Source organism: Callorhinchus milii, unplaced genomic scaffold, assembly GCF_018977255.1.
Source record: "Callorhinchus milii isolate IMCB2004 unplaced genomic scaffold, IMCB_Cmil_1.0 Scaffold19, whole genome shotgun sequence".
Lineage (NCBI taxonomy): Eukaryota > Metazoa > Chordata > Chondrichthyes > Chimaeriformes > Callorhinchidae > Callorhinchus > Callorhinchus milii.
In genome coordinates, this window is record NW_024704760.1 from 7,983,184 (window position 1) to 8,002,490 (window position 19,307).

Sequence of the window (19,307 nt, forward strand, 5' to 3'; positions counted from 1 at the left end):
AACTTAAACGTTCTATTTTACTGAAATCCAACATGAATCAAAAGCAATAAAGTACACAAAAGTAACAATTATAAATTGCTAATCACTGGTAAAACAAGATTTACTACAGACAAACAGAAAAACTGGGATTTAAAAGGTCAGAAGGCAACATTCTTAAACATGGACAAAATACTGCAGGTGCTGGAAATCTGAAATAAAAACAGAAGTCATTGGGAACCCTCAGCAGGTCACGCAGTATTTATGGAGAGGGGAAAGTAAGAACGTTTCAGGTTGATAACCTTTCGTCAGAACTCAAAGATGGTATGAGATGCTGAGAGTGCTAAATCGGTTCTTGCTTGAAAAAATTCTTCAGGACAGAGAGAGGAAGATAAGAGATATGATTAAACTCATAAGACAAAATAAATAGCCAGTGGGTGGATGTGGAGAAGTTGGAATACGCTTGGAATTTAAAAAAAAAGGATGGCAAGACTACTAAGAACAGAAGCTAAATCGAACTGCCTCCATTTTTGAACTATCAATTTAATGAACAGAACAAACTGCAAATAAGCAGCTGAAACAACCAAACGAAAATTCTAGATACAAAAGGAATAAATAACTGATTAAAAACTGAATTTTTAAGCAGGAGCAAGATTAAAATCAACCTATGGCCCTGAACAGAGACCTAAACAGCCAAATCTATATGTCGTTCTCCTATGTTCTATATTAAAAATATAAAACTAGTTTGTATTGAACTAAAAAACTGAAAAATTTATTTTTTGAGACACAACTTCGAACAGATGTGGCTCATTTTCTCCAATACTTTAACCTGCACTTTGTAATTTTTTTTAAAAAAAGTTTGCTTGAAGGTCCAGTGACTATTGTTAGAACGTTTTAAACTGTCATCATCTTCCCAAGCATGGAAATGAGCGAGTCTGCATTGTATCAGAGCACGTGTACTAAAAATAGCACAGCTGACAAGGACAATGCACCCTAGCATTTCTCATTACAGCTGCTATATTTCTTCGAAAAAGCAACTAGAAAATGATTCAAATTACTTAACCTCCATTTTGCAATATATTAGTGAAATAAAAAGATGGTGATTAGGTTTTGAAGACAATGATGACTATTTGAGTTTTACTTGCAAGGATGAAAATTACTATCATGAGAGAAAGATTTGAAAATGTCTTTACATGGTTTAAGCAGAAAGCAAAGGTTAAAAGCAACCATCATTTTTTTTTATCTTGTAAAATAGGAACTAACAAGGTCACATTCCATTTTTCCCATTGAAAACAATGGAATTACAGAACAGCATGTTTTAAAATACTTATAAACTGGCTATAAAGTTATGAGAAACATCAACATTTAGTTCAACATTTCTGTCCAAAATAAAAAGTTTAGATATTTTTTACAAAATTGCTTCATAAATTTGAAAGGGTGGCAAAGTTGAGCAGTTATTTAGGATGCCAAAAATGACCATTTAAACGAGAACTCTTCTGCTGTGAGCAGCTGACAAAAGCTTTCTCCTCCGAGCCTTTATTTTCATTCAGGGTCAGGTCAAGAATGTTTATGGAAACACATGGTAACATGGAATTTACCCACCCATCCAACAGTGTCAAACTCCAGAAAGCAGCTGGGCTCTACATGTCAGAATCTTCGTGTCAATGTTCTTTTCAGAATAAATTATAATGACGCTTTTAATACTTATTTTCTTACCTCAAATTAAGTATACACGTCGAACAAACAATTCTCCACAATCTTAGGTTTTTCTCATCAATCTAGTGTTTTCGTTTACCAGCTTGTGCCATTTAGCTTCACAATGTTTCAACATCTATTAGATTGGTCTAATTAACTCAATGACACAAAACTGAAATCTTTTGTGCAATCTAGTAAAAGATTTGAATGCATTTTCCATTTGTGGTTTTTTAGTGCTGGACAGGATTCTACACTACTCAGTGTAGAGAATCTGCAATATTTACAGAACAGTTAGTTTGTTATAATAATACAACAACTTACATTTATATAGCGCCCTACATGTGGGCTAGTGCCTCAGAGTACGAACAAAGGAAGAGTTTGAAGCTAAGCTGGAGAGAAAGGGCAGGCATTGTTGAAAAGGAAAGTATTCAGGTGTGATTTGAAGAAGGGTAGAAAGGAGCAAGGAGATTGAGATAGGGAGTTCATGGGTTCAGGGTGTAGTGGATGATGGCCAATGGTGGAGTAGACGGGTCAGGGAATGCGCAAAATGTCTGAGCCGGCCAAACGAAGAAGAAGTCAGAGGAGTGAGGTATGATCAGGATGGAGCGGTAATAATAATAAATAATCCTTGCATTTGATATCGCGCTTTTCACGTCGGGAGGACGTCCCAAAGCGCTTCACAGAACACACTGTAAAGTGAATTGACTGTATATTTGTGGGCGAACGCGGCAGCCAATTGCGCACAGCAATGTCCCACAAACAGTCGTAGATTGAAAATGACCAATTTATTATTGTTTTGGGTTTTTTTTTGGAGGGATTATTATTAGGCGTGTGGAGTAAGGAAACTTGCCCAAGGTTTCGCCCTGCCTGGAATTGAACTCAGGTCTCTTGCTTGCAAAGCAAGTGCTCTAACCACTGAGCTACAGGACTCCGAAGGTAGGGAGGTAGAGGTAGGAAAGTAATAATAATGATCCTTGCATTTAATATCGTATCTTCTAGACTTTCTTCTTCTCCCACTTATTACACAGTTCATATTATACATATGGATTTCCCTTGTTTATGGAACATTTGAAAAGAAAGGAATATTAAACTTAATACTGTACATGCAAAGTGTTAACTTTGGCTTCGTAGAAGTACTGTCACCTCTGAATCACAAGGTTGTGGGTTAAAGGCTCATGTCGGGAACTGAGCTCATGGGCTAGATATCTCAAAGCACACAGCAAGCTCCAAAAACAGTCATGAAGTCAATGATCAATTAATCTTGATGGATGAAGCAGTGCACAGTCAAAGTTCAGTTCTTTGGATAAAACTTTAAAAAAAGGTTAAAGATCCCCAGGGCTATGTGAGCAGAGGGGAGTTTTTCCTGATTGTCCAACAATTCTCCAGATAAAATGGTCATTGAATTCATTGTTGTTTGTGGGACATTGCTATATGTAAATTCAATACACAGAAATTACCCGTGAAGTGCTTCGAAATGTTTGACAATATAGGCACTATATATCAAATCCAAGGCATATTTAGTAGCCATAAATTTGGCGAGTGAATTCCAACCACTAATAAACTACAGCATTTCTCTTTGTTACCTGAGTTTCAAAAGTTCTCAACCAAGTTTGACATCAACAACTTCCCCATCTCAATTTGCATTTATATACCCTTCTCGCGGATAGTGCCTAACAGCCGCATTGCAAAATTATTATTATCATTTTTTGACCATATGATTGAAAAGAACAGATTTGTAAGTTCTTATCTCAACTTCTGTTGAAAGATAGTTCATGAGACAGAACAGCACTGTAGTAGAAAATTAGTCTAAATAAACCAACATTATTAACAAGACTGCTGCAATGGGCTGTGTAATCGTATGAGGTAACATTTCAGAACTGAGAAAACACAAATCTTTCGAAAATTTGTTCTTTGGCTCAAAACATTGTAATAAAAATCTATTTGGAATAAAACAAAAGTCTATCGTTTTGTATATAACTCAAGTGTTCTATTCAAATCAAGTAAAATAGGATTGGGAAACCAAGCACTTGTAAGTTCTGCTCCTGAAAACAAGTTAGCACATGAAGCTGCCCAGAGCAAGATACAATTTTCTTGTTTCTCAGATTCCATTTACCAGTCACTGATGGTCAAAAAGATATTTGAGTGTTTGAACCTCAACACAGAAGTTTTTGTTTCAAGCATCTTCGTAAACAGTACACAAAACATTAATGTACAATAACTCCAGTGGCCAATGTTTGGCAGGCTAAAAACTCTAATGGTACATTCAAGGGCATCTCTTGCCAGTACATGTGATCTTATCGCAACTTTTGTTTAAAAATAGTTCATGAGACAGAACTGTATTCTATTTGATAGTCTACTTAATAATCCATTTATATGCCAAGATAATGATAATTAATGTATTGTAGATGATTCCAAACATGTGGGATACGACTGGTAGTTTGCTGCTCATTTGTGAATTTTCAAGATCACAAGGTTAATTTGGATGAAGAAGGCCCTTCAGACCATCTGACCTCATCCCTCCAGAATACGCACCCTATCAGTAAATGTATTGAGTGTCCTAGCCTCAACAATGCTTCCCAACAATCTGTTGTAGTTCCTGATTACTCTGTATAAAGAAACACTTCCAGGTATTGGTCCTGAAATTGCCCTTTGCAAACTCTAAACTTTAGGATACGCAAAAAAGCAGCCTATCGTTTTTGGGTCTGTGGTCATTTTGTTGTGTGTCGTATTATCGTTGCTTGCAGCTTATCCATGCAGTTAATGTACACCATTCACTTTCTTGCATTCATGTAACAGCTGCTGTAAATATCTTGAATCTCAGCTCAAACTGGCACCAGCCTCAATTCCTCCACCTTGCCCCTTCTCTCCCCTTTTACAAGTCCTGCCTGAAAACCTTGCTTTTCAACCATGCTTACAGGCACCTTCCCCCACCTCGGAGTCAGGCTCCGCCACTGTTAACTGCTCTGAGATGCTATCCTGTGTGGAAGGTGCTATATAAAAGCAAGTTGTTGTTGATTCTTTTTTAAAAAGCCTTAAAGAAATTTAGAAACTTCTTTATCGATTTGAGTAGTTTATACTTCCACGATATTGCACTTTGGATAACTAGTCAACACTGATATGTAGTCACTTGAGCTACAGTAAACGACTGATCCTGACCTAACTTGTCACTACCACTGAAGTCATCATGCCCGCCACATTTATTTTTGTTTTCTTAGATATGCCTATCTCACCACGCCAGATAACTCATCACTGAACCCTTTCTCCTTGGAGTGAGGAGTTATCCAGAGTTTGCTGTACTTCCCTTGGTGTGTTCACTGTGGTTCTACATTTAGCTCATGTACATTATACTGTAACACATGAATACAGGATATCATGTTGCACACAATTCACTTCCAAATCTGAATTGATCTGTTCTCTCTGTGAAGATGAAATCTACTTCCATGCTCTAGTATATAACTCTGAAATGGATTTCTATGAGCCTTCCATTGTGGGGAAGCATTTAATCCAGGAAAGCACCAGTTATTCCACACACATAAAACCTTTTACCCTCCTGTTCAATTGCAAAATACTGGACCACCACTCATTCTTGGCTTTGGTTACTAACCTAAACTTAGCACTTTTCCGATTATCCAAGTTCTCTATATCTGCTACAAATTGAGGTTGTGTTTCAGTTCAATGTTATCTTTAAATACATTAGCTAACATTAACCTAATGTCCCAAATTCATTCAGGAGCAGCATGTTGTCTAACATCGTTAAATTAAAAACAATGGTATACATTTCCTTTTATTCAACAGCCTCAAAGTATATATTCTTGTTGGGTGAAAAATTGTATGTAAATAATATTTTACGTATTGATCAGCAATGCTGGTAGCAGTTACTAGTATCCATATTTTACTTAAAAAATTGCAACTGTGCTTTAACAGAGCCATATTAGACATTAATAGATAAAAAAAGCTACATATTCTCGTACAAAAAAAGTTCATTATTCCACTGGTCGAACCAGTTGATTAATTAAACTGGGTTTGTTTTTAAATACAGTATTTTTTGAATATAAGGTATTCTGTGTGTATATATATATATATAAAAGACTCAATTCAAAGACTTGCTAATTTTCAGTTATGGTTGAGAGGGAGAACAACAACAAGATTACACTTGTATAGTGCCTTTCACGTCAGGAGGACGTTCCAAGGTCCTGGACATTGTACAGTATTTCAGACCCAAGCTGGGGTCAGGGGGGAGAAGGGGGGGAAGGGGTTTGTTCTTCTATTATGTCATATGTAATTAAAAAGCACTCAAAAACGAACCTTTTATACAATTTTAGAATGCTGCATTGGGGTACATTAAAATTATCCTAAAAACCGCGATAACCCGTTTTCTAAATTAGAATACTCTAATGCTAGGAATCATAGAATCATACAGCACAGAAGAAGGCCATTCGGCCCATCGTGTCCGCGCTGGTTGTTGGAAAAGAGCTATCCAATTCAATCCCATTCCCCCACGCCCTCCCCATAGCCCTGCAAACTTGTCCTCTCCAAACATTTATCTACTTCTCTCTTAAAAGTTGTTAACGAATCGGCTTCCACCACCCTTTCAGGCAATGCATTCCAGATCAGAACAATTCGCTGTGTAAAAAAAATTTCTCCTCACCTCCCCTCTGTTTTTTTTAACAACTATTTTAAATCAGTGTCCTCGGGTTACCAACCCACCAGTGGAAATAGTTTCTCCTTGTTCACCCTATCGCATCCCCTCATAATTTTGAAAACTTTTATCGTCTCCTCTTAACCTTCTCTGCTCCAAGGAGAATAATCCTAGCTTCTCTAGCCTCTCCTGATAAATGAAGTCCCTCATTCCTGGTACCACCCTGGCAAATTTCCTTTGCACCCTCTCCAATGCCTTGACATCCTTCCTAAAGTGTGAGGCCCAGAACTAGAACGTAGTAGCTGAGGCCTAACCATCGTTTTATAAACAACAACAACAACAACAACAAGATTCCATTTATAAAGCGCCTTTCACGTCAGGAGGACGTCCCAAGGCGCTGCACAGTTGGGTCATGACCCGAGCAGGGGGGAAATGGTCAGGGTGAGGGAAGGGAGGGAGCAAGGAGGGGGGAAATGGTCAGGGTGAGGGGAGGGAAGGGAGGGAGCGAGGAGGGGGAAGAGAGTCGAGAGGGAGTCGAGATAAAGGTTCATCATAACTTCCTGACTTTTGTATTCTATGCCCCTATTTATAAAGCCTAGTGTCTCGTATGCTTTTTTAACAGCTTTATCTACCTGTCCTGCCACCTTCAATGATTTACATATATGAACCCCCAGGTCTCTCTGTTCCTTCATCCCCTTTAAGACTGTACCATCAGCTTTTCGTGCCTCTCCTCATTCTTCCTCCCAAATGCATCACTTCGCATTTCTCCACATTAAACTTCATCTGCCACATATCTGCCCATTTTACCAGCATGTCTATGTCTGTTTGCAGTCTGCTACTATCCTTCTCACTGCTTACTACTTTTCCTTGCTTAGTATCATTTGCAAACCTGGAAATTGCACTCCAATTGTACCCAAGTCCAGGTGATTTATATAGATCAAAAACAGAAGTGGTTCCAATACTGATCCCTGGGGGATACCACTGCACACTTCCCTCCAGTCAGAAAAACAACCTACTCTTTGCTTTCTATCTCCCAGCCAGTTCTGTATTCATGCTGCCACTGTCCCTGTGGGCTTCTATTTTGCTTACAAGTCTCTTATGTGGTACTTTATCAAACACCATATGAACTACATCAACTGCACTACCTTCATCCACCCTCTCCGTTCTTTCATCAAAAAACTATATCGGGTTTATTAGACATGATTTGCCTTTAACAAATAAATCTTGAATTGAATCTTGAATCAAGTTTTTTTTCCAAACAATTTACACCATAAATACACACATTTAGATGGATCAGATAAAAATGATTCTCTGAAAAAAAATGAAATCTCTGGCAGTTTTTAGCTTTCAGAATGTGAGCGCATCACAGGCTTAATGATTGAGGCACAGATTGTTTGGTTCAGAAGGAGGGCATCAGAGAAAGAGCGATCAGAAAAACAGATCAGAATCCTCCGGACATGAAAGGCACTCTATCAAATGCCAGGATTAATTATTATTTATTATAAGAGGGTCAGTAAAGGGGAGAGACAAAAGGGGATCAGTCAAATGCAGGCAGTGGATCATAGAGAGAAAGAGAGAGAGAACATCAGAGTCAGGATCAATGAGAGAGAGGGACAGGATCACAGACAGAGAGAAAAAGGATTCGGGAGAGGTTTGTGTGGGAGCATGAGAGACAGAAAACCGGCTGTAAAGAATGGGAAAGTTATCTTGATCAGCATAAAGGTTCATCTCCTAAAACACAAATCCTTAGGTAAAAAGGCAATCCATATTTGCAAAAAAAAATGAGGACGCTCCATTTCAATTTATAATATTAAAACCATGTTACAAAAAGACCATTAAAAAGATCAGAATGGTAATTATCTTTAAACAATCATAATGTTGATTGACTTTTTTCACAATTTGCCTTTACATATGCATTAAAGTTACATTGGAAATATTGAGATCTGTCTCAGTTACACAAGTGATATTTTTGGTCCCACATATACAATGTATTCAAATAATGCAATGTGTAATATTAATAATTATTAAGCAGCTTTCTTTTTCCATCTCAAAGACTGGGAAAAGGGTAGCTAAGTGAAAGGTTTTGGATAACCAATCATATAATGCAATTTATTATTACAGCACACAAATTATAAAACACTACAGAAAACCTTACACAAAAGTGATCAATAATAATAATTCTTGCATTTGAGATAGGCCTCATCATGTCGTCGAAACATCACAGCGCTTCACAGGATATATGTAAAGTGGATTCACTGTGTATTTTATGGGGGGAACCGATTAAAATATTTAAACTTTTAATAAAAACTTTGCATTCAAAAACTTTTTTTCCTTTCACCAATATTCACAGGTGTAATGGTGCATGGGTGCTAGCACCCTCCCATAAATATTCATAATCAACTTTAAACAGTAAATGATTGCCAAATTATTAGACCATGCAAACTTCACAGCCGAATCCTACCCTCACTCAACTCTCACACATGAACAATACCCATGCAGGATCAATTCATAGAATTCAAGAGCAAGGCTGTCCAAGAGGTCAGTTATCACCCTTCCACCTGAAATAGCTAATCCATAACAGATCTGGGAAACTGAGTATCTTCCAAGTCGCTATGACTCGGTCCCAATTAGAGAGTAAAATAAGTTAATATTAATTACATAACCTTGTTCTGAGCAAACAGTTTTGCTACAGAAAGATTTGAAGTACCTAATCTAGACATGACATCATAAATAAATAGAAAACAAATTTCTAAATTAACTCATTTAAAGAATTTTCCAAAATGTTGTCCAACCCAAATAAGGCAATAATCTTAAGGTTAAGACCCAGTAGTATCATTAAAGTCATTTCTTTTTGAAGTAAAAAAAATGCTGACCCAAAGTTGAGACCATTCGTTTCCATAGGAATATAAAAAGTACCATAGGTTTTAAATCCTTTATTTCTTAATGTTTCACAGTATGCTTTTGAAAGGGCATTTGCAAATGGCCACAATTTTTTAATTATTGTTTGCATTGCTGGTTACCCTACTAGGAATCTTCGTTAAAACACACTCAAGTATTTTCAATGGAAAGAAATTAAGACATAATCCAGACAGTCGACAAATGTGAAAATAATAATTATAGAAATAGTTCATGTGATTTAAATGGTCACTGTAGAACTGTACAAGTCCTGAATAGGGCCACAGTGGCTGAAGACGTGACCATCAACGGTGGAGCAAAGAACGTGCTGCAGGCATGCTGTTGCCATAACAGAGGGGTTGGGCAGGAGAAGGTCACAGAGGAGGATTTGTTTTGGTCAGCCAAGCGTCTGACCCTTGTGGAATCCCATTACCATACTTAAAAGCATCCAAACAGAGTTTCATGCATTCTAGCTATACCTGAAAATTTAATAAATATTTATTGGAATGAAATGAACACTCTCTTCCTGGAGGGACACATCCTGCTTACTTAATTCCAGAGAGTATTAAGCCAGCTTGACAAGAGCCGAGGCTTGAGATCCCCAGAGTACAGGTTGGGGTATTGCTGGAGTCTAACCAGCTAAAACCACATAGCTTGCCATTGAAAGTACTACCTGACAAGCTTTCCCACTGCTTGTTCAGTTAGGACCATCCAACCCATTAGTGCTTTGGCTTGCAGGGTTAACAGGAGCTGAGAGGGAAGAGTTTCTGTCTTCAGTGACTAATCTGCGTTTCCAAGTCCGACCGATGGGCCAGGCTGTCAACAGCAGTGCCCTGGAACCCCAGGAGGATGGGGTTGATGGGCAAGCAAAGTTTAGTGAGTAATAATGTAAGCTGGAGCTTGTAGACAGTGGAGTAGGAATAAGAGTTTTAGGCTGTGAGATCCCTCTCAAGACTACGATGAAGTTTAAAACAATTTCACCGCAATTTTCAGTGGGCATCCACAACACAAAACTGTTCATGGACATTTCACTCAAACAATGCATATGTGGGAGATGTAAAAGTGGCTATGGCTCAGTGAACAGTACATTTCTGACATTAAGATCACATTGAGGTAAATAACCAGCTTGGAAGCGCTCAATGAAAATTAGTTCAAAGTAGCAAGGAATTGACCACTTAGGTGTATTCTGATGGATACAAGGCAAAGCTAGGAAAAAATATTCCCACTATTGACTTCAATAGCTGTGCGTGTGTGTGGGTGTCATGAAAAGAGTCCTCAGGCAAAAAGTAATTTATGATTTGGAAATAATTGTACAGGTGTGTTGCCGCCAGCACTCTGGATTCTGCTCCACAAGTGAAGGGGTGATAACCACGTCACCATTAAGCTTTTGTTTACTTGAATTAGCTCTGCAGAATAAACTCTGGATGAGTACAGTCTAAGAACCTCATTGCCCTATCTTTTTTTAGCAGACTGTTAACAGGTTTACTCATTCAATCAATCGCTGCCTTTCCGGTTTTCAAAACGTTTTATACATCTCAGGTTATAACTAGAGATCTTTAAAACAGCTTTTTTTTATTAAAAAAGTACCAGTGAAGTCAGGTTAGCCAATTAAAATGATTTTAACCAAAATTTACATTATTGTCAAACAGACAACAGCCAGATGGAAGATAAAACAAGGTAGGTTACATGTTTTAAAACTGTAGACAAAAAAACTACAGGTCCGATTGGGTTAAAATAGAGTAAGATTAACTTTCTTTTAAAAAATTGGAAGAGAATGAAAGAATAAAGGGAATCAGATAGCACAGTGTGTTAGCAATGTTAGCCCAGACTGATGGGATCAACACTCTCTTGACTGTACGAGGCCTATGTGAAATTGAATCCAATCTTAATGCAGATCCTTGTGAACGCAGGCTTACAGAAACAAAAACTACCCTTAATTTGACACAATTTCTAAGTGGACCGCAAAACTGTTGGCATAAGAAATGGAAAATGTCACACTGGTATATTAGGGATGCACTTCTGAGGTTATGGCTGAGGTACTTTGTAGAGGCAGAAATCAAGAGAGTATTGCTCTTCAACTGACTGAGCTATAAAATTACCCCCGGAGAAGAGATCAGACAATCAAGTAACAACCGGGTTGCTATTTACTGCAAGATAAACAGAGGTTTGTGGAGTATCGGAACTTGCCCAACCACTCACCCTGCCCAGGAATCAAACCCAGGTCCACTCGCTTGCAAAGCGAGTGCTCTAACCACTAAGTTACAGAACTACACAACAATGCAGTGCACATTTCTGATGTGCAGAAAAGGACCAGCTACACTGCAGATTTTGCATCATACTTATGTAATCTGCGCTGCCTTTGAAACTTTAGCAACTTTCCCAACTTCATGTGGAATAGCATAACAAGATGTGCAGAATATGTAATGCTTTCAAAGAAATAACAGCACAATACATGGGAAAGAAAAAAACTTGCATTTCTACAATGCAGGATAGCAACTCAAAGTGCTGGACAATGGTGGTGTTGAACCCCAAGCAACAACAACTACTTGCGTTTATACTGCACCCAGGTGGCATCTTGGAGCACTTAGCAAGTGAGAAGGGAGAGGGGACCATAGGCGCAGTCTTAAACTGGAATTTTAAAGACAGATGGAGTTAGAGGTTTGCGGACACCACGTTAACACCTATCAAGTTTAAGTGTGATGTTCCCAAGGTCCATTGATCCAGCAAGATTGGTTGTCTAGATTTAGAAAAACAGTCTTTTTTGATCAGCTGGGTATCTAGTACATGCGGAAACCCAACAGCATTCTTTACAGTGTGTTCTGTGAAGCGCTTTGGGACGTCCTCCCGACGTGAAAAGCGCTATATCAAATGCAAGGATTATTATTATTATTATTATTATAAGACCCTCAATTGTCTTTTCTTCCCCACATCCAAGCCATGACCCGCTCTGCCTTCCCTCATCTCCGTAACAACTCCGCCACTACCTCACCCCTCAGGCAGCTGAAACTCTTGTTCATGCATTCATCACCTCCAGGCTCGACTATGCGAATGCCCTGCTTGTCGGCCTTCCCAACTCCTCCCTCCACAGGATGCAGATAATCCAGAACTCTGCAGCTCGTGTCCTCTCCCGCACCAAACTCCGCAGCCCATTTCCCCCATTCTCGCCCGACTCCATTGGCTCTCTATCCTTCAGAGGATCCAGTTCAAGATCCTGGTCTTCATCTACAAAGCCCTCCATGGCCTCGTCCCACCCTATCTCTGCAACCTCCTAACCCCCTACCAACCCGCCTGCTCCCTCCACTCAGCCGGCTCCAGCCTGCTCCACATCCCCCGACCCACCCGCCCCACCATTGGCGGGAGAGCCTTCAGCCACTCTGCCCCCAACCTCTGGAATTCCATTCCCCAATCACTTTGCCTTGCCCCTTCCTTAACCTCCTCCATGTCTCGCCTCAAAACCCTCCTCTTCGACCATGCCATCGGTCACCCACCTTCCCCACCCTTCTCCCTCCCTGACCCCAGCTCGGGTCTGAAATGCTGTACACTGTCCAACTCCTTGGGGCGTCCTCCCAACGTGAAAGGCACTATACAAATATAATCTTGTTGTTGTAATAAGAGTATCCAAACCAAATAGATTTCCATGCATCCCACCTGAAAATTCTTGTGTATTGAAAAAGAATCCACACTCTCTCTGGAGGAATGCATCCTGCTTACCTAATTCCAGAGTATTAGATGCACGCTGGCAAAATGCAAGGCTTGAGAACCCCAGAGTGTGCGTTGAGGTATTGCTAAAGTTTAGCTAGCTAAAAACAGGTAGCTTGCCTGCTGCTCATCTAGCTAGGACCATTCCACCCATTAGGGTACACGGACAAGCTCGCCCAGGAGACAGTGGAAGCAGAAAGTATTGTTTGTGTGAGGAGTAACAAAGTATTATTTGTGTGTAATAAGAGCTGATTGAAACAATCCCTGCCTCCATCTGTCTCTCCAAGTAAAATCTCCTACCGATGAGGTAAGCTAGCTGGGTTGTCATCAGCAATGCCCTGGAATGCTGTGGACCCAACTGGCTTAGGAATCGGACTGCCAAGACCACCACAGAGGGTTGACTCAATTCTGACATTTCAGTTGCAAAGCATGTCAGCTCAAGAGCTGATTCAGCTACAAGGAGACCCCACTTAACTCCCTCTCCCCGCCCCCAACCGGAGAAAAGTTATAGTTGGTGTCCAACAAGGGTAGCCTTGAACCCTCTAGAAGTTTAGAAAAGATGGATACTTGTCTGCTGATACTCTTAGAACTAAACGGCAGTATGAGCCATCTTAAGGAAAGAGACTAAACTGAAAAAACAAATGCCATCAGAAAGCAAAGAAGAAATGATACTGGCATCAATTCTTCTAGGGATCAGTTCAGAACAAATCCGTGGAGTCACTACTTCAGTGTCTTATGTTATTTTACTTTAATTTATTTTGTATTTTACTTCAGTAAACTTATAGAACAAGCTCCCTCTGGAGACGGTGGAAGCAGAAAGTGTTGTCTGTGTGAGGAACAAATTCGATAGTTTTCTGCTTGAAAATAATATCATGGGATACAGTATATAGTTAGGGACACAACATGTCAAGCAACTGCCACGATGATGGAAGGAGAACTAGATGGACAGATGGTTGCTCATTCTAATTCCAAAAACTGCCAAAGGTTAGAACTGCAGAGACAAAAATGTTCTGGTCGGTATAGATGATTGTATTTTACATATAATACAGCATAGGTGGATAGTAGTTTTTAAAATAGGTGAATTGGCAAGACAGATGTCCTTTGTTGTGCAAATCTTGCTGTAAGTCTCGGGACAGCTTTTAGGTCCAGGGAATTCACAATTGCTGGCTCTTTGCAATAGGATACTGGGTTACAAGATGCAAGCTACAACCTTGAAAACACACATCTCAGCGGGAACCTAATGGAATTATTTAACATTCCAAATGGGTTTGAGAAAGTAAATCCAAAATACTTTCAGATACGCCAAGGCAGCAACAAGGGAGCACAGGTTCAGAGTTGAAAAAGGAAATTTCAAAACACAGAGAGCAATTAACTGCACCGCACCAGGAACAGGTTACCAGGTAGGGGGTTGAGTCAGGATGCTGAACTCATTTAAGAAACAACTTGATGCTGTAATGGGGTGGTAACAGTAGAGTGGCTACTCTGAAAGGATGAGATTAAATGGGCCAATGGACCCTCTTCATCCGAACCTCTCTTGTGATTTGCAAAAGGTGTGTCCAGCTGCTTTCACTTGAGCTCAAAGTTGTTGAGCTGAGGAAACAGCAGGAGACAGAAGGGTTTCTGGAACAGAAGCAATTAAAAATGAGAATAATATGATGCTATAAAAGTAAAATTCCTTGCTAATGTAAAATGGTTTTACCTACAGTCTATCGAGATTGCACAATTGTCCCAGTACTTATAAATAAAATAAGGCTCTTGTTGATTCATGAAAACCTAAGTGTATTTAAAATAGCAAAAAGTTATAGATATTTCGACAATTTTGATGGACAATTAATCATAGCTAAATTAAGAATTTGGCACTAGTGCATATACATTTCAAACGCCATACATTCTAAAATCATTTTTATTTTAATTCTATAGTATATATTAAATCTGTCACATAAATAGGGCTGCCAGCAGTAAAGTACAAATCTTTCTTCAATGTTCCAGATACATTATTGATTTAGTAATTCCATAAACAGATTACTGACACAAGGATTGTTTTCAAGCAATTTCAGAACTTTTTCTACCACATAAATGTAGTTCAGAGATCTTCTATTCGATGAAGACATATTAAACCACAATACCATCAAAATCTAAAGTTTGATTTCTGGTATTGTACAAATTATCTAATCTCAATATGGATACTAGTTTTCCCTCCCGGTAATTATCAATGCTTCTAATTTAACGTTCTGGCAGTATTATTTTTACCATACATTAACAATATCCCTTAATAATAAGGGAAAGTGAAGAGCTTTGAGTCGTCGAGACGTCTCAAAGCACTTCATGGATATACTGTAAAGTGTAGTGACTGTACATTTTGTAGTTTACCTTAAGATAACGGGCAGCTATTATGGAAGACAAGTTTGATCATGTGTTCATATCACATGACAAACATTTTTTAAATAGATGCTCATAGCAGCACTGCACCAGGAGTTCAAATCACATGACCACACACCATTTTTCCCTTCAAATATGACCTGTTTTTCTGACAGATCCAGAGTATACATTATAAATAATACTGCATATTTCTCACAAGGGTTACGGATTACATAACTTTAATATATTTTCCCTTAAAACTTGTCATAACAGAGAATTAAGGAAAACATTGTCCTTGTCCATCCGCCTGCATTTACTGCCAAGTCCAGGAATCTCATGTTTTCTGCATGTCCACTTTGACTGCCAATGAGTGACCATGAGATCCATCTATCTATTCAAGTGAATTTGTGGTTTGTTTTGTGAACTTAATGACCCGTAGAAAAAGGATATTGCTTTTACGAACTGGAAAAAGGAGGCAAGTGGGCATGTCTGACTGAGTAGAAACTACTGTAAATGGGATTTAGACAAAAACAATGTCCTCCATATATTATACAGATAGGAAGTGTTAATCCATAACTAGGGCAACTGTTTTGCAATCAGTCTAGTTTATTCACACTTACAGGTCATATTTTAGTCTTCGAGATATCTCAAAGTGCTTCAAAGAATATACTGTAAAGTAAATTGACTTTTGTGGGTGAAACGCAGCAGCCAATTGCGCACAGCAGTGTCCCACAAACAGTGGCGGATAAGATAAGAACACAAACCACATTTCATTAAATAATAGCAAAACATAAACTGCATAGTAGTCAACAGAAATAGTATGTAAGACAGGGAAACAAATATGTATTGATAATTTTTTAAATGGAAACATTCTCCTACAGCAAAATGATAATAATAATCCTTGCATTCGGTATAGCACCTTATCCAATACAATTTTAAACACTTATTTCAGCAATCTGTGTATTGATCGATCACTTGTTCAGCCTGTGCAGGCTTTCTATTTATAACAAAAATTATTGCATTTGATAGAGTGCCTACAAGCTCTAAACATCTCAAAAATCTTCAATGGTGACTGCTGCGCAGTGAGTGGACTATACATTAGCAGACAAACACGCAGCCAATGTGCATCCAGCCAGGTCCCCCCCACAAACAGCTGAACAAACAACAATCTCCAGTTATTAAGAATAACATCACCCCTGCAAAAAACGAAACCTCCGAGCACTGACAACTGCAATAACCCTCTAAAAGAATGTGCTCTGATCATTGCTGAGTGAGAGGAGAGTTGCTGTTACTGTTACATTGCCTGTTACGTTCAGTTCAGTCAAGGCTGTGGCTATAGCTGCACAGCCCCGGGGTGGGATGGGGGGATGATGTCCTCTGAGGACAGTCATTAAATCATTGAATTATACACCACAGAAGGAGGCCATTCGGACCATCGTGTCCGTGCCGGCTCTTTGAAAAGAGCTATCCAAATCAATCCCACTCCCCCGCTCTCTCCCCATAGCCCTGTAAACGTGTCCTCCCCAAATAATTATCTAGAGGTGAGTTATAACAATAATAATCCTTGCATTTGATATAATGCTTTATCAAGTCGTTGAAATGTCTCAAAGGACTTCGCAGGATTTACTCTGAAGTGGATCGATTGGGTATTTTATAGGGGAAATAAAGCAGCCAGTTTGTGCTCAACAGTGTCCCACAAACGGCCATGAAGTGAACGATTTTATTTGGGGGGATTGTTTGCCAGGACTCCGGGGGAAGAGAAACTCCCCTTCTCGTATCAAACAGTTCCACCGGATCCTCAACATCTTTAGACTGAACAGGCACAGTGGGGACCTCGATTTAACATCTCCTCCGAAGGACGGCACCTCCGACAATGCGGCACAGCCCCCAGCGCTGCGAACGGCGCGTCAGCTTAGACTATGTGCTTCCAAGACCCGAAGTGGGGCTTGAACCCCTCCCCACCCCACCCTCCCAACCACCTGTCTGTCTCAGAGGCGGGCGAGAGTGGGACCAACTGAGCCCGGTTGACACACAATCCAATCCGATAACAGGGGCTCCGATGTCAAGAGGAAGGAAAGGGGAGGGGAGGGGAGGTAGGAAACGCAGTTGGTTCATACTGTACTACAGTAACCGCAACTGCACGCACACACTCACACTCACCGCAAACCGTGGTACAGAGTATTGCATTGTAAGTTACACCCAGTGACACCCTGATGGACCCACAACCAACGCACGCTCCGGTGCCCGCACTGCGGGCTTTGAAGGTTTAAAGGCGGCACCGCACCGCACCGAAAGCGCAACGCGTCGCATTCATTCGGGGGGGGGGGACGCGGAGTCGCCCGTCGGTGGACCGACGGACCGGGCAACACACCGGGGGGGCTCGCTCGGTACCTGGTGCAACGCTGTCAGCCCGTCCACATTGGCGTAGTTGACGAGCGCCCCGCGGTCCAGCAGCCGCTTCACCTCCTCGGTGTCGCCGCTCGAGCACGCCGCCAAGAACACGGCGCCGTCGTCGAACTTGACCCTGCTCTTCCTTTTCTTCTTCAGCACGGGGGGCTCGAGGTCAGTCTCCGAGCCCAGCCAGCGCTTCAGCTGCTCTCCCCGCCGCTGCTTGGCGTTATCCGCTCGCCTTCGGTCCTCCGCCATCTTCCCTCCCGGGAACGCTCTCCTCTCGCCCCCCCCTCCCCACCCCCTCTCTCTCTCTCTCTCTCGCTCGCCCCCTCCGCCAACCCCTGCCCTGGCCGTTCGTCCGTCCGTCGGCGCGCAGGCGCACGCGCACCAAACCAACCGCCGCCGCGCGAGACCAAGCGCCCGTCTCGCACCGCACCGCCCCGCCTTCTCCTCCTCGCGCAGGCGCACACGCCACCCCTTCCCCCAAACCAACCGCCGCTGCGCGAGACCAACCGCTATCCTCGAACCGCCCCCCACACACACACACACACACACCCTTCTTCACGCATGCGCCGTGCCGCACCGGCGCGCTGGGCCCGCCTCCCCGCTTCGCTCATTGGTTGCTGCCTCCCCCCCCTCCCACCCCACTCGCTGAGCGCCTCGGCGCCGCCGTCAATCAAAAAATCTTGCCGACGTCACCCAGCGCACCGCCGGCCGTCTTGTCAATTTCGCCCCGCCCCTCCGTGCGCGTCATCCCGTCGCCGGCCAATCGTGGTTCGGCCAGGATCCCTCTTCCCGCCCACCCGCGCCACAATTCTGCCCGCCGAGTGGTCAGCGCGGCCGTCCATCAAAAAAAACTTGCTGCGCGGGCAGCGGGTTAGGCTGCACCGCGCGATGCTGGTACCACAGCGCCACCCGGTGGCTGCGGCGATGAGGAGCAGCAAAGAGAGAGAGAGAGAGAATGGCAGATAACGCAACAGTCACATGATGGCATTGCCCTTAAGCAAATCTTATCAGTTATTTATGATTAAAGTGTAATTAATATAATTATACGCAATAATAAATCGCTGCGCTCGATGCAGCGCCTCATCACGTCGTTGAGACGTCTCAAAGCGCTTCACAGCACATACCGTAAAGTGTAGTGACTGTGTGTCTTGTGGGCGCACAGCAGTATCCCACAAACAGTCGTGGGTTGAGTGACCAAATTATTATCATTAATTTATTTTGTAATAAGTTACCCCTTTCCCCCCCCCCCCCCCCCGGCAGGTGGGAGTCGTGTACTTTGGTTGATTATGAAATCCAAACATAATTATCGTTGATTAATTATTATAGCGTTAATATAATCCCTATCTACGGATGAACAGCAATGCTCTTTGGCTTTTGGTGGGCCGGGTGTCTGACATACACGCAGACCCATCACCGTGCCTTAATGATATCCCATAATAATAATATTCTGTGCAATCCCACCCACAAACGCCTGCCTTGGAAATACACAGTCACCGACTGTGCCTTACAGTGCAGTAATAGCCTGGGAAGCACTTTCGGTCATCTCCCCGACGTGAAAGGCGCGTTATCAAACTCAAATGATTATTATTATTTTTATTGTTGTTATTATTATTATTATTGTTATCCGGGGACCTTTCCCCCGGGGCTG

The 19,307-nt window shown here is 41.4% G+C and overlaps 1 protein-coding gene across 1 annotated transcript in view; it reads right to left on the bottom strand.

Annotated features, from left to right (window-relative positions):
- Positions 1–18,062, bottom strand: part of LOC121848031 (protein phosphatase 1 regulatory subunit 12A-like) — a 47,514-nt gene extending 29,452 nt beyond the window's left edge. Inside the window, exon 1 of the mRNA XM_042342229.1 lies at positions 17,654–18,062. Within this exon, the coding sequence (XP_042198163.1) occupies positions 17,654–17,908 (255 nt within the window). The 5' untranslated portion in view covers positions 17,909–18,062. The remainder of the gene's footprint in view (positions 1–17,653) is intronic.
- Positions 18,063–19,307: the final 1,245 nt, after the last annotated feature.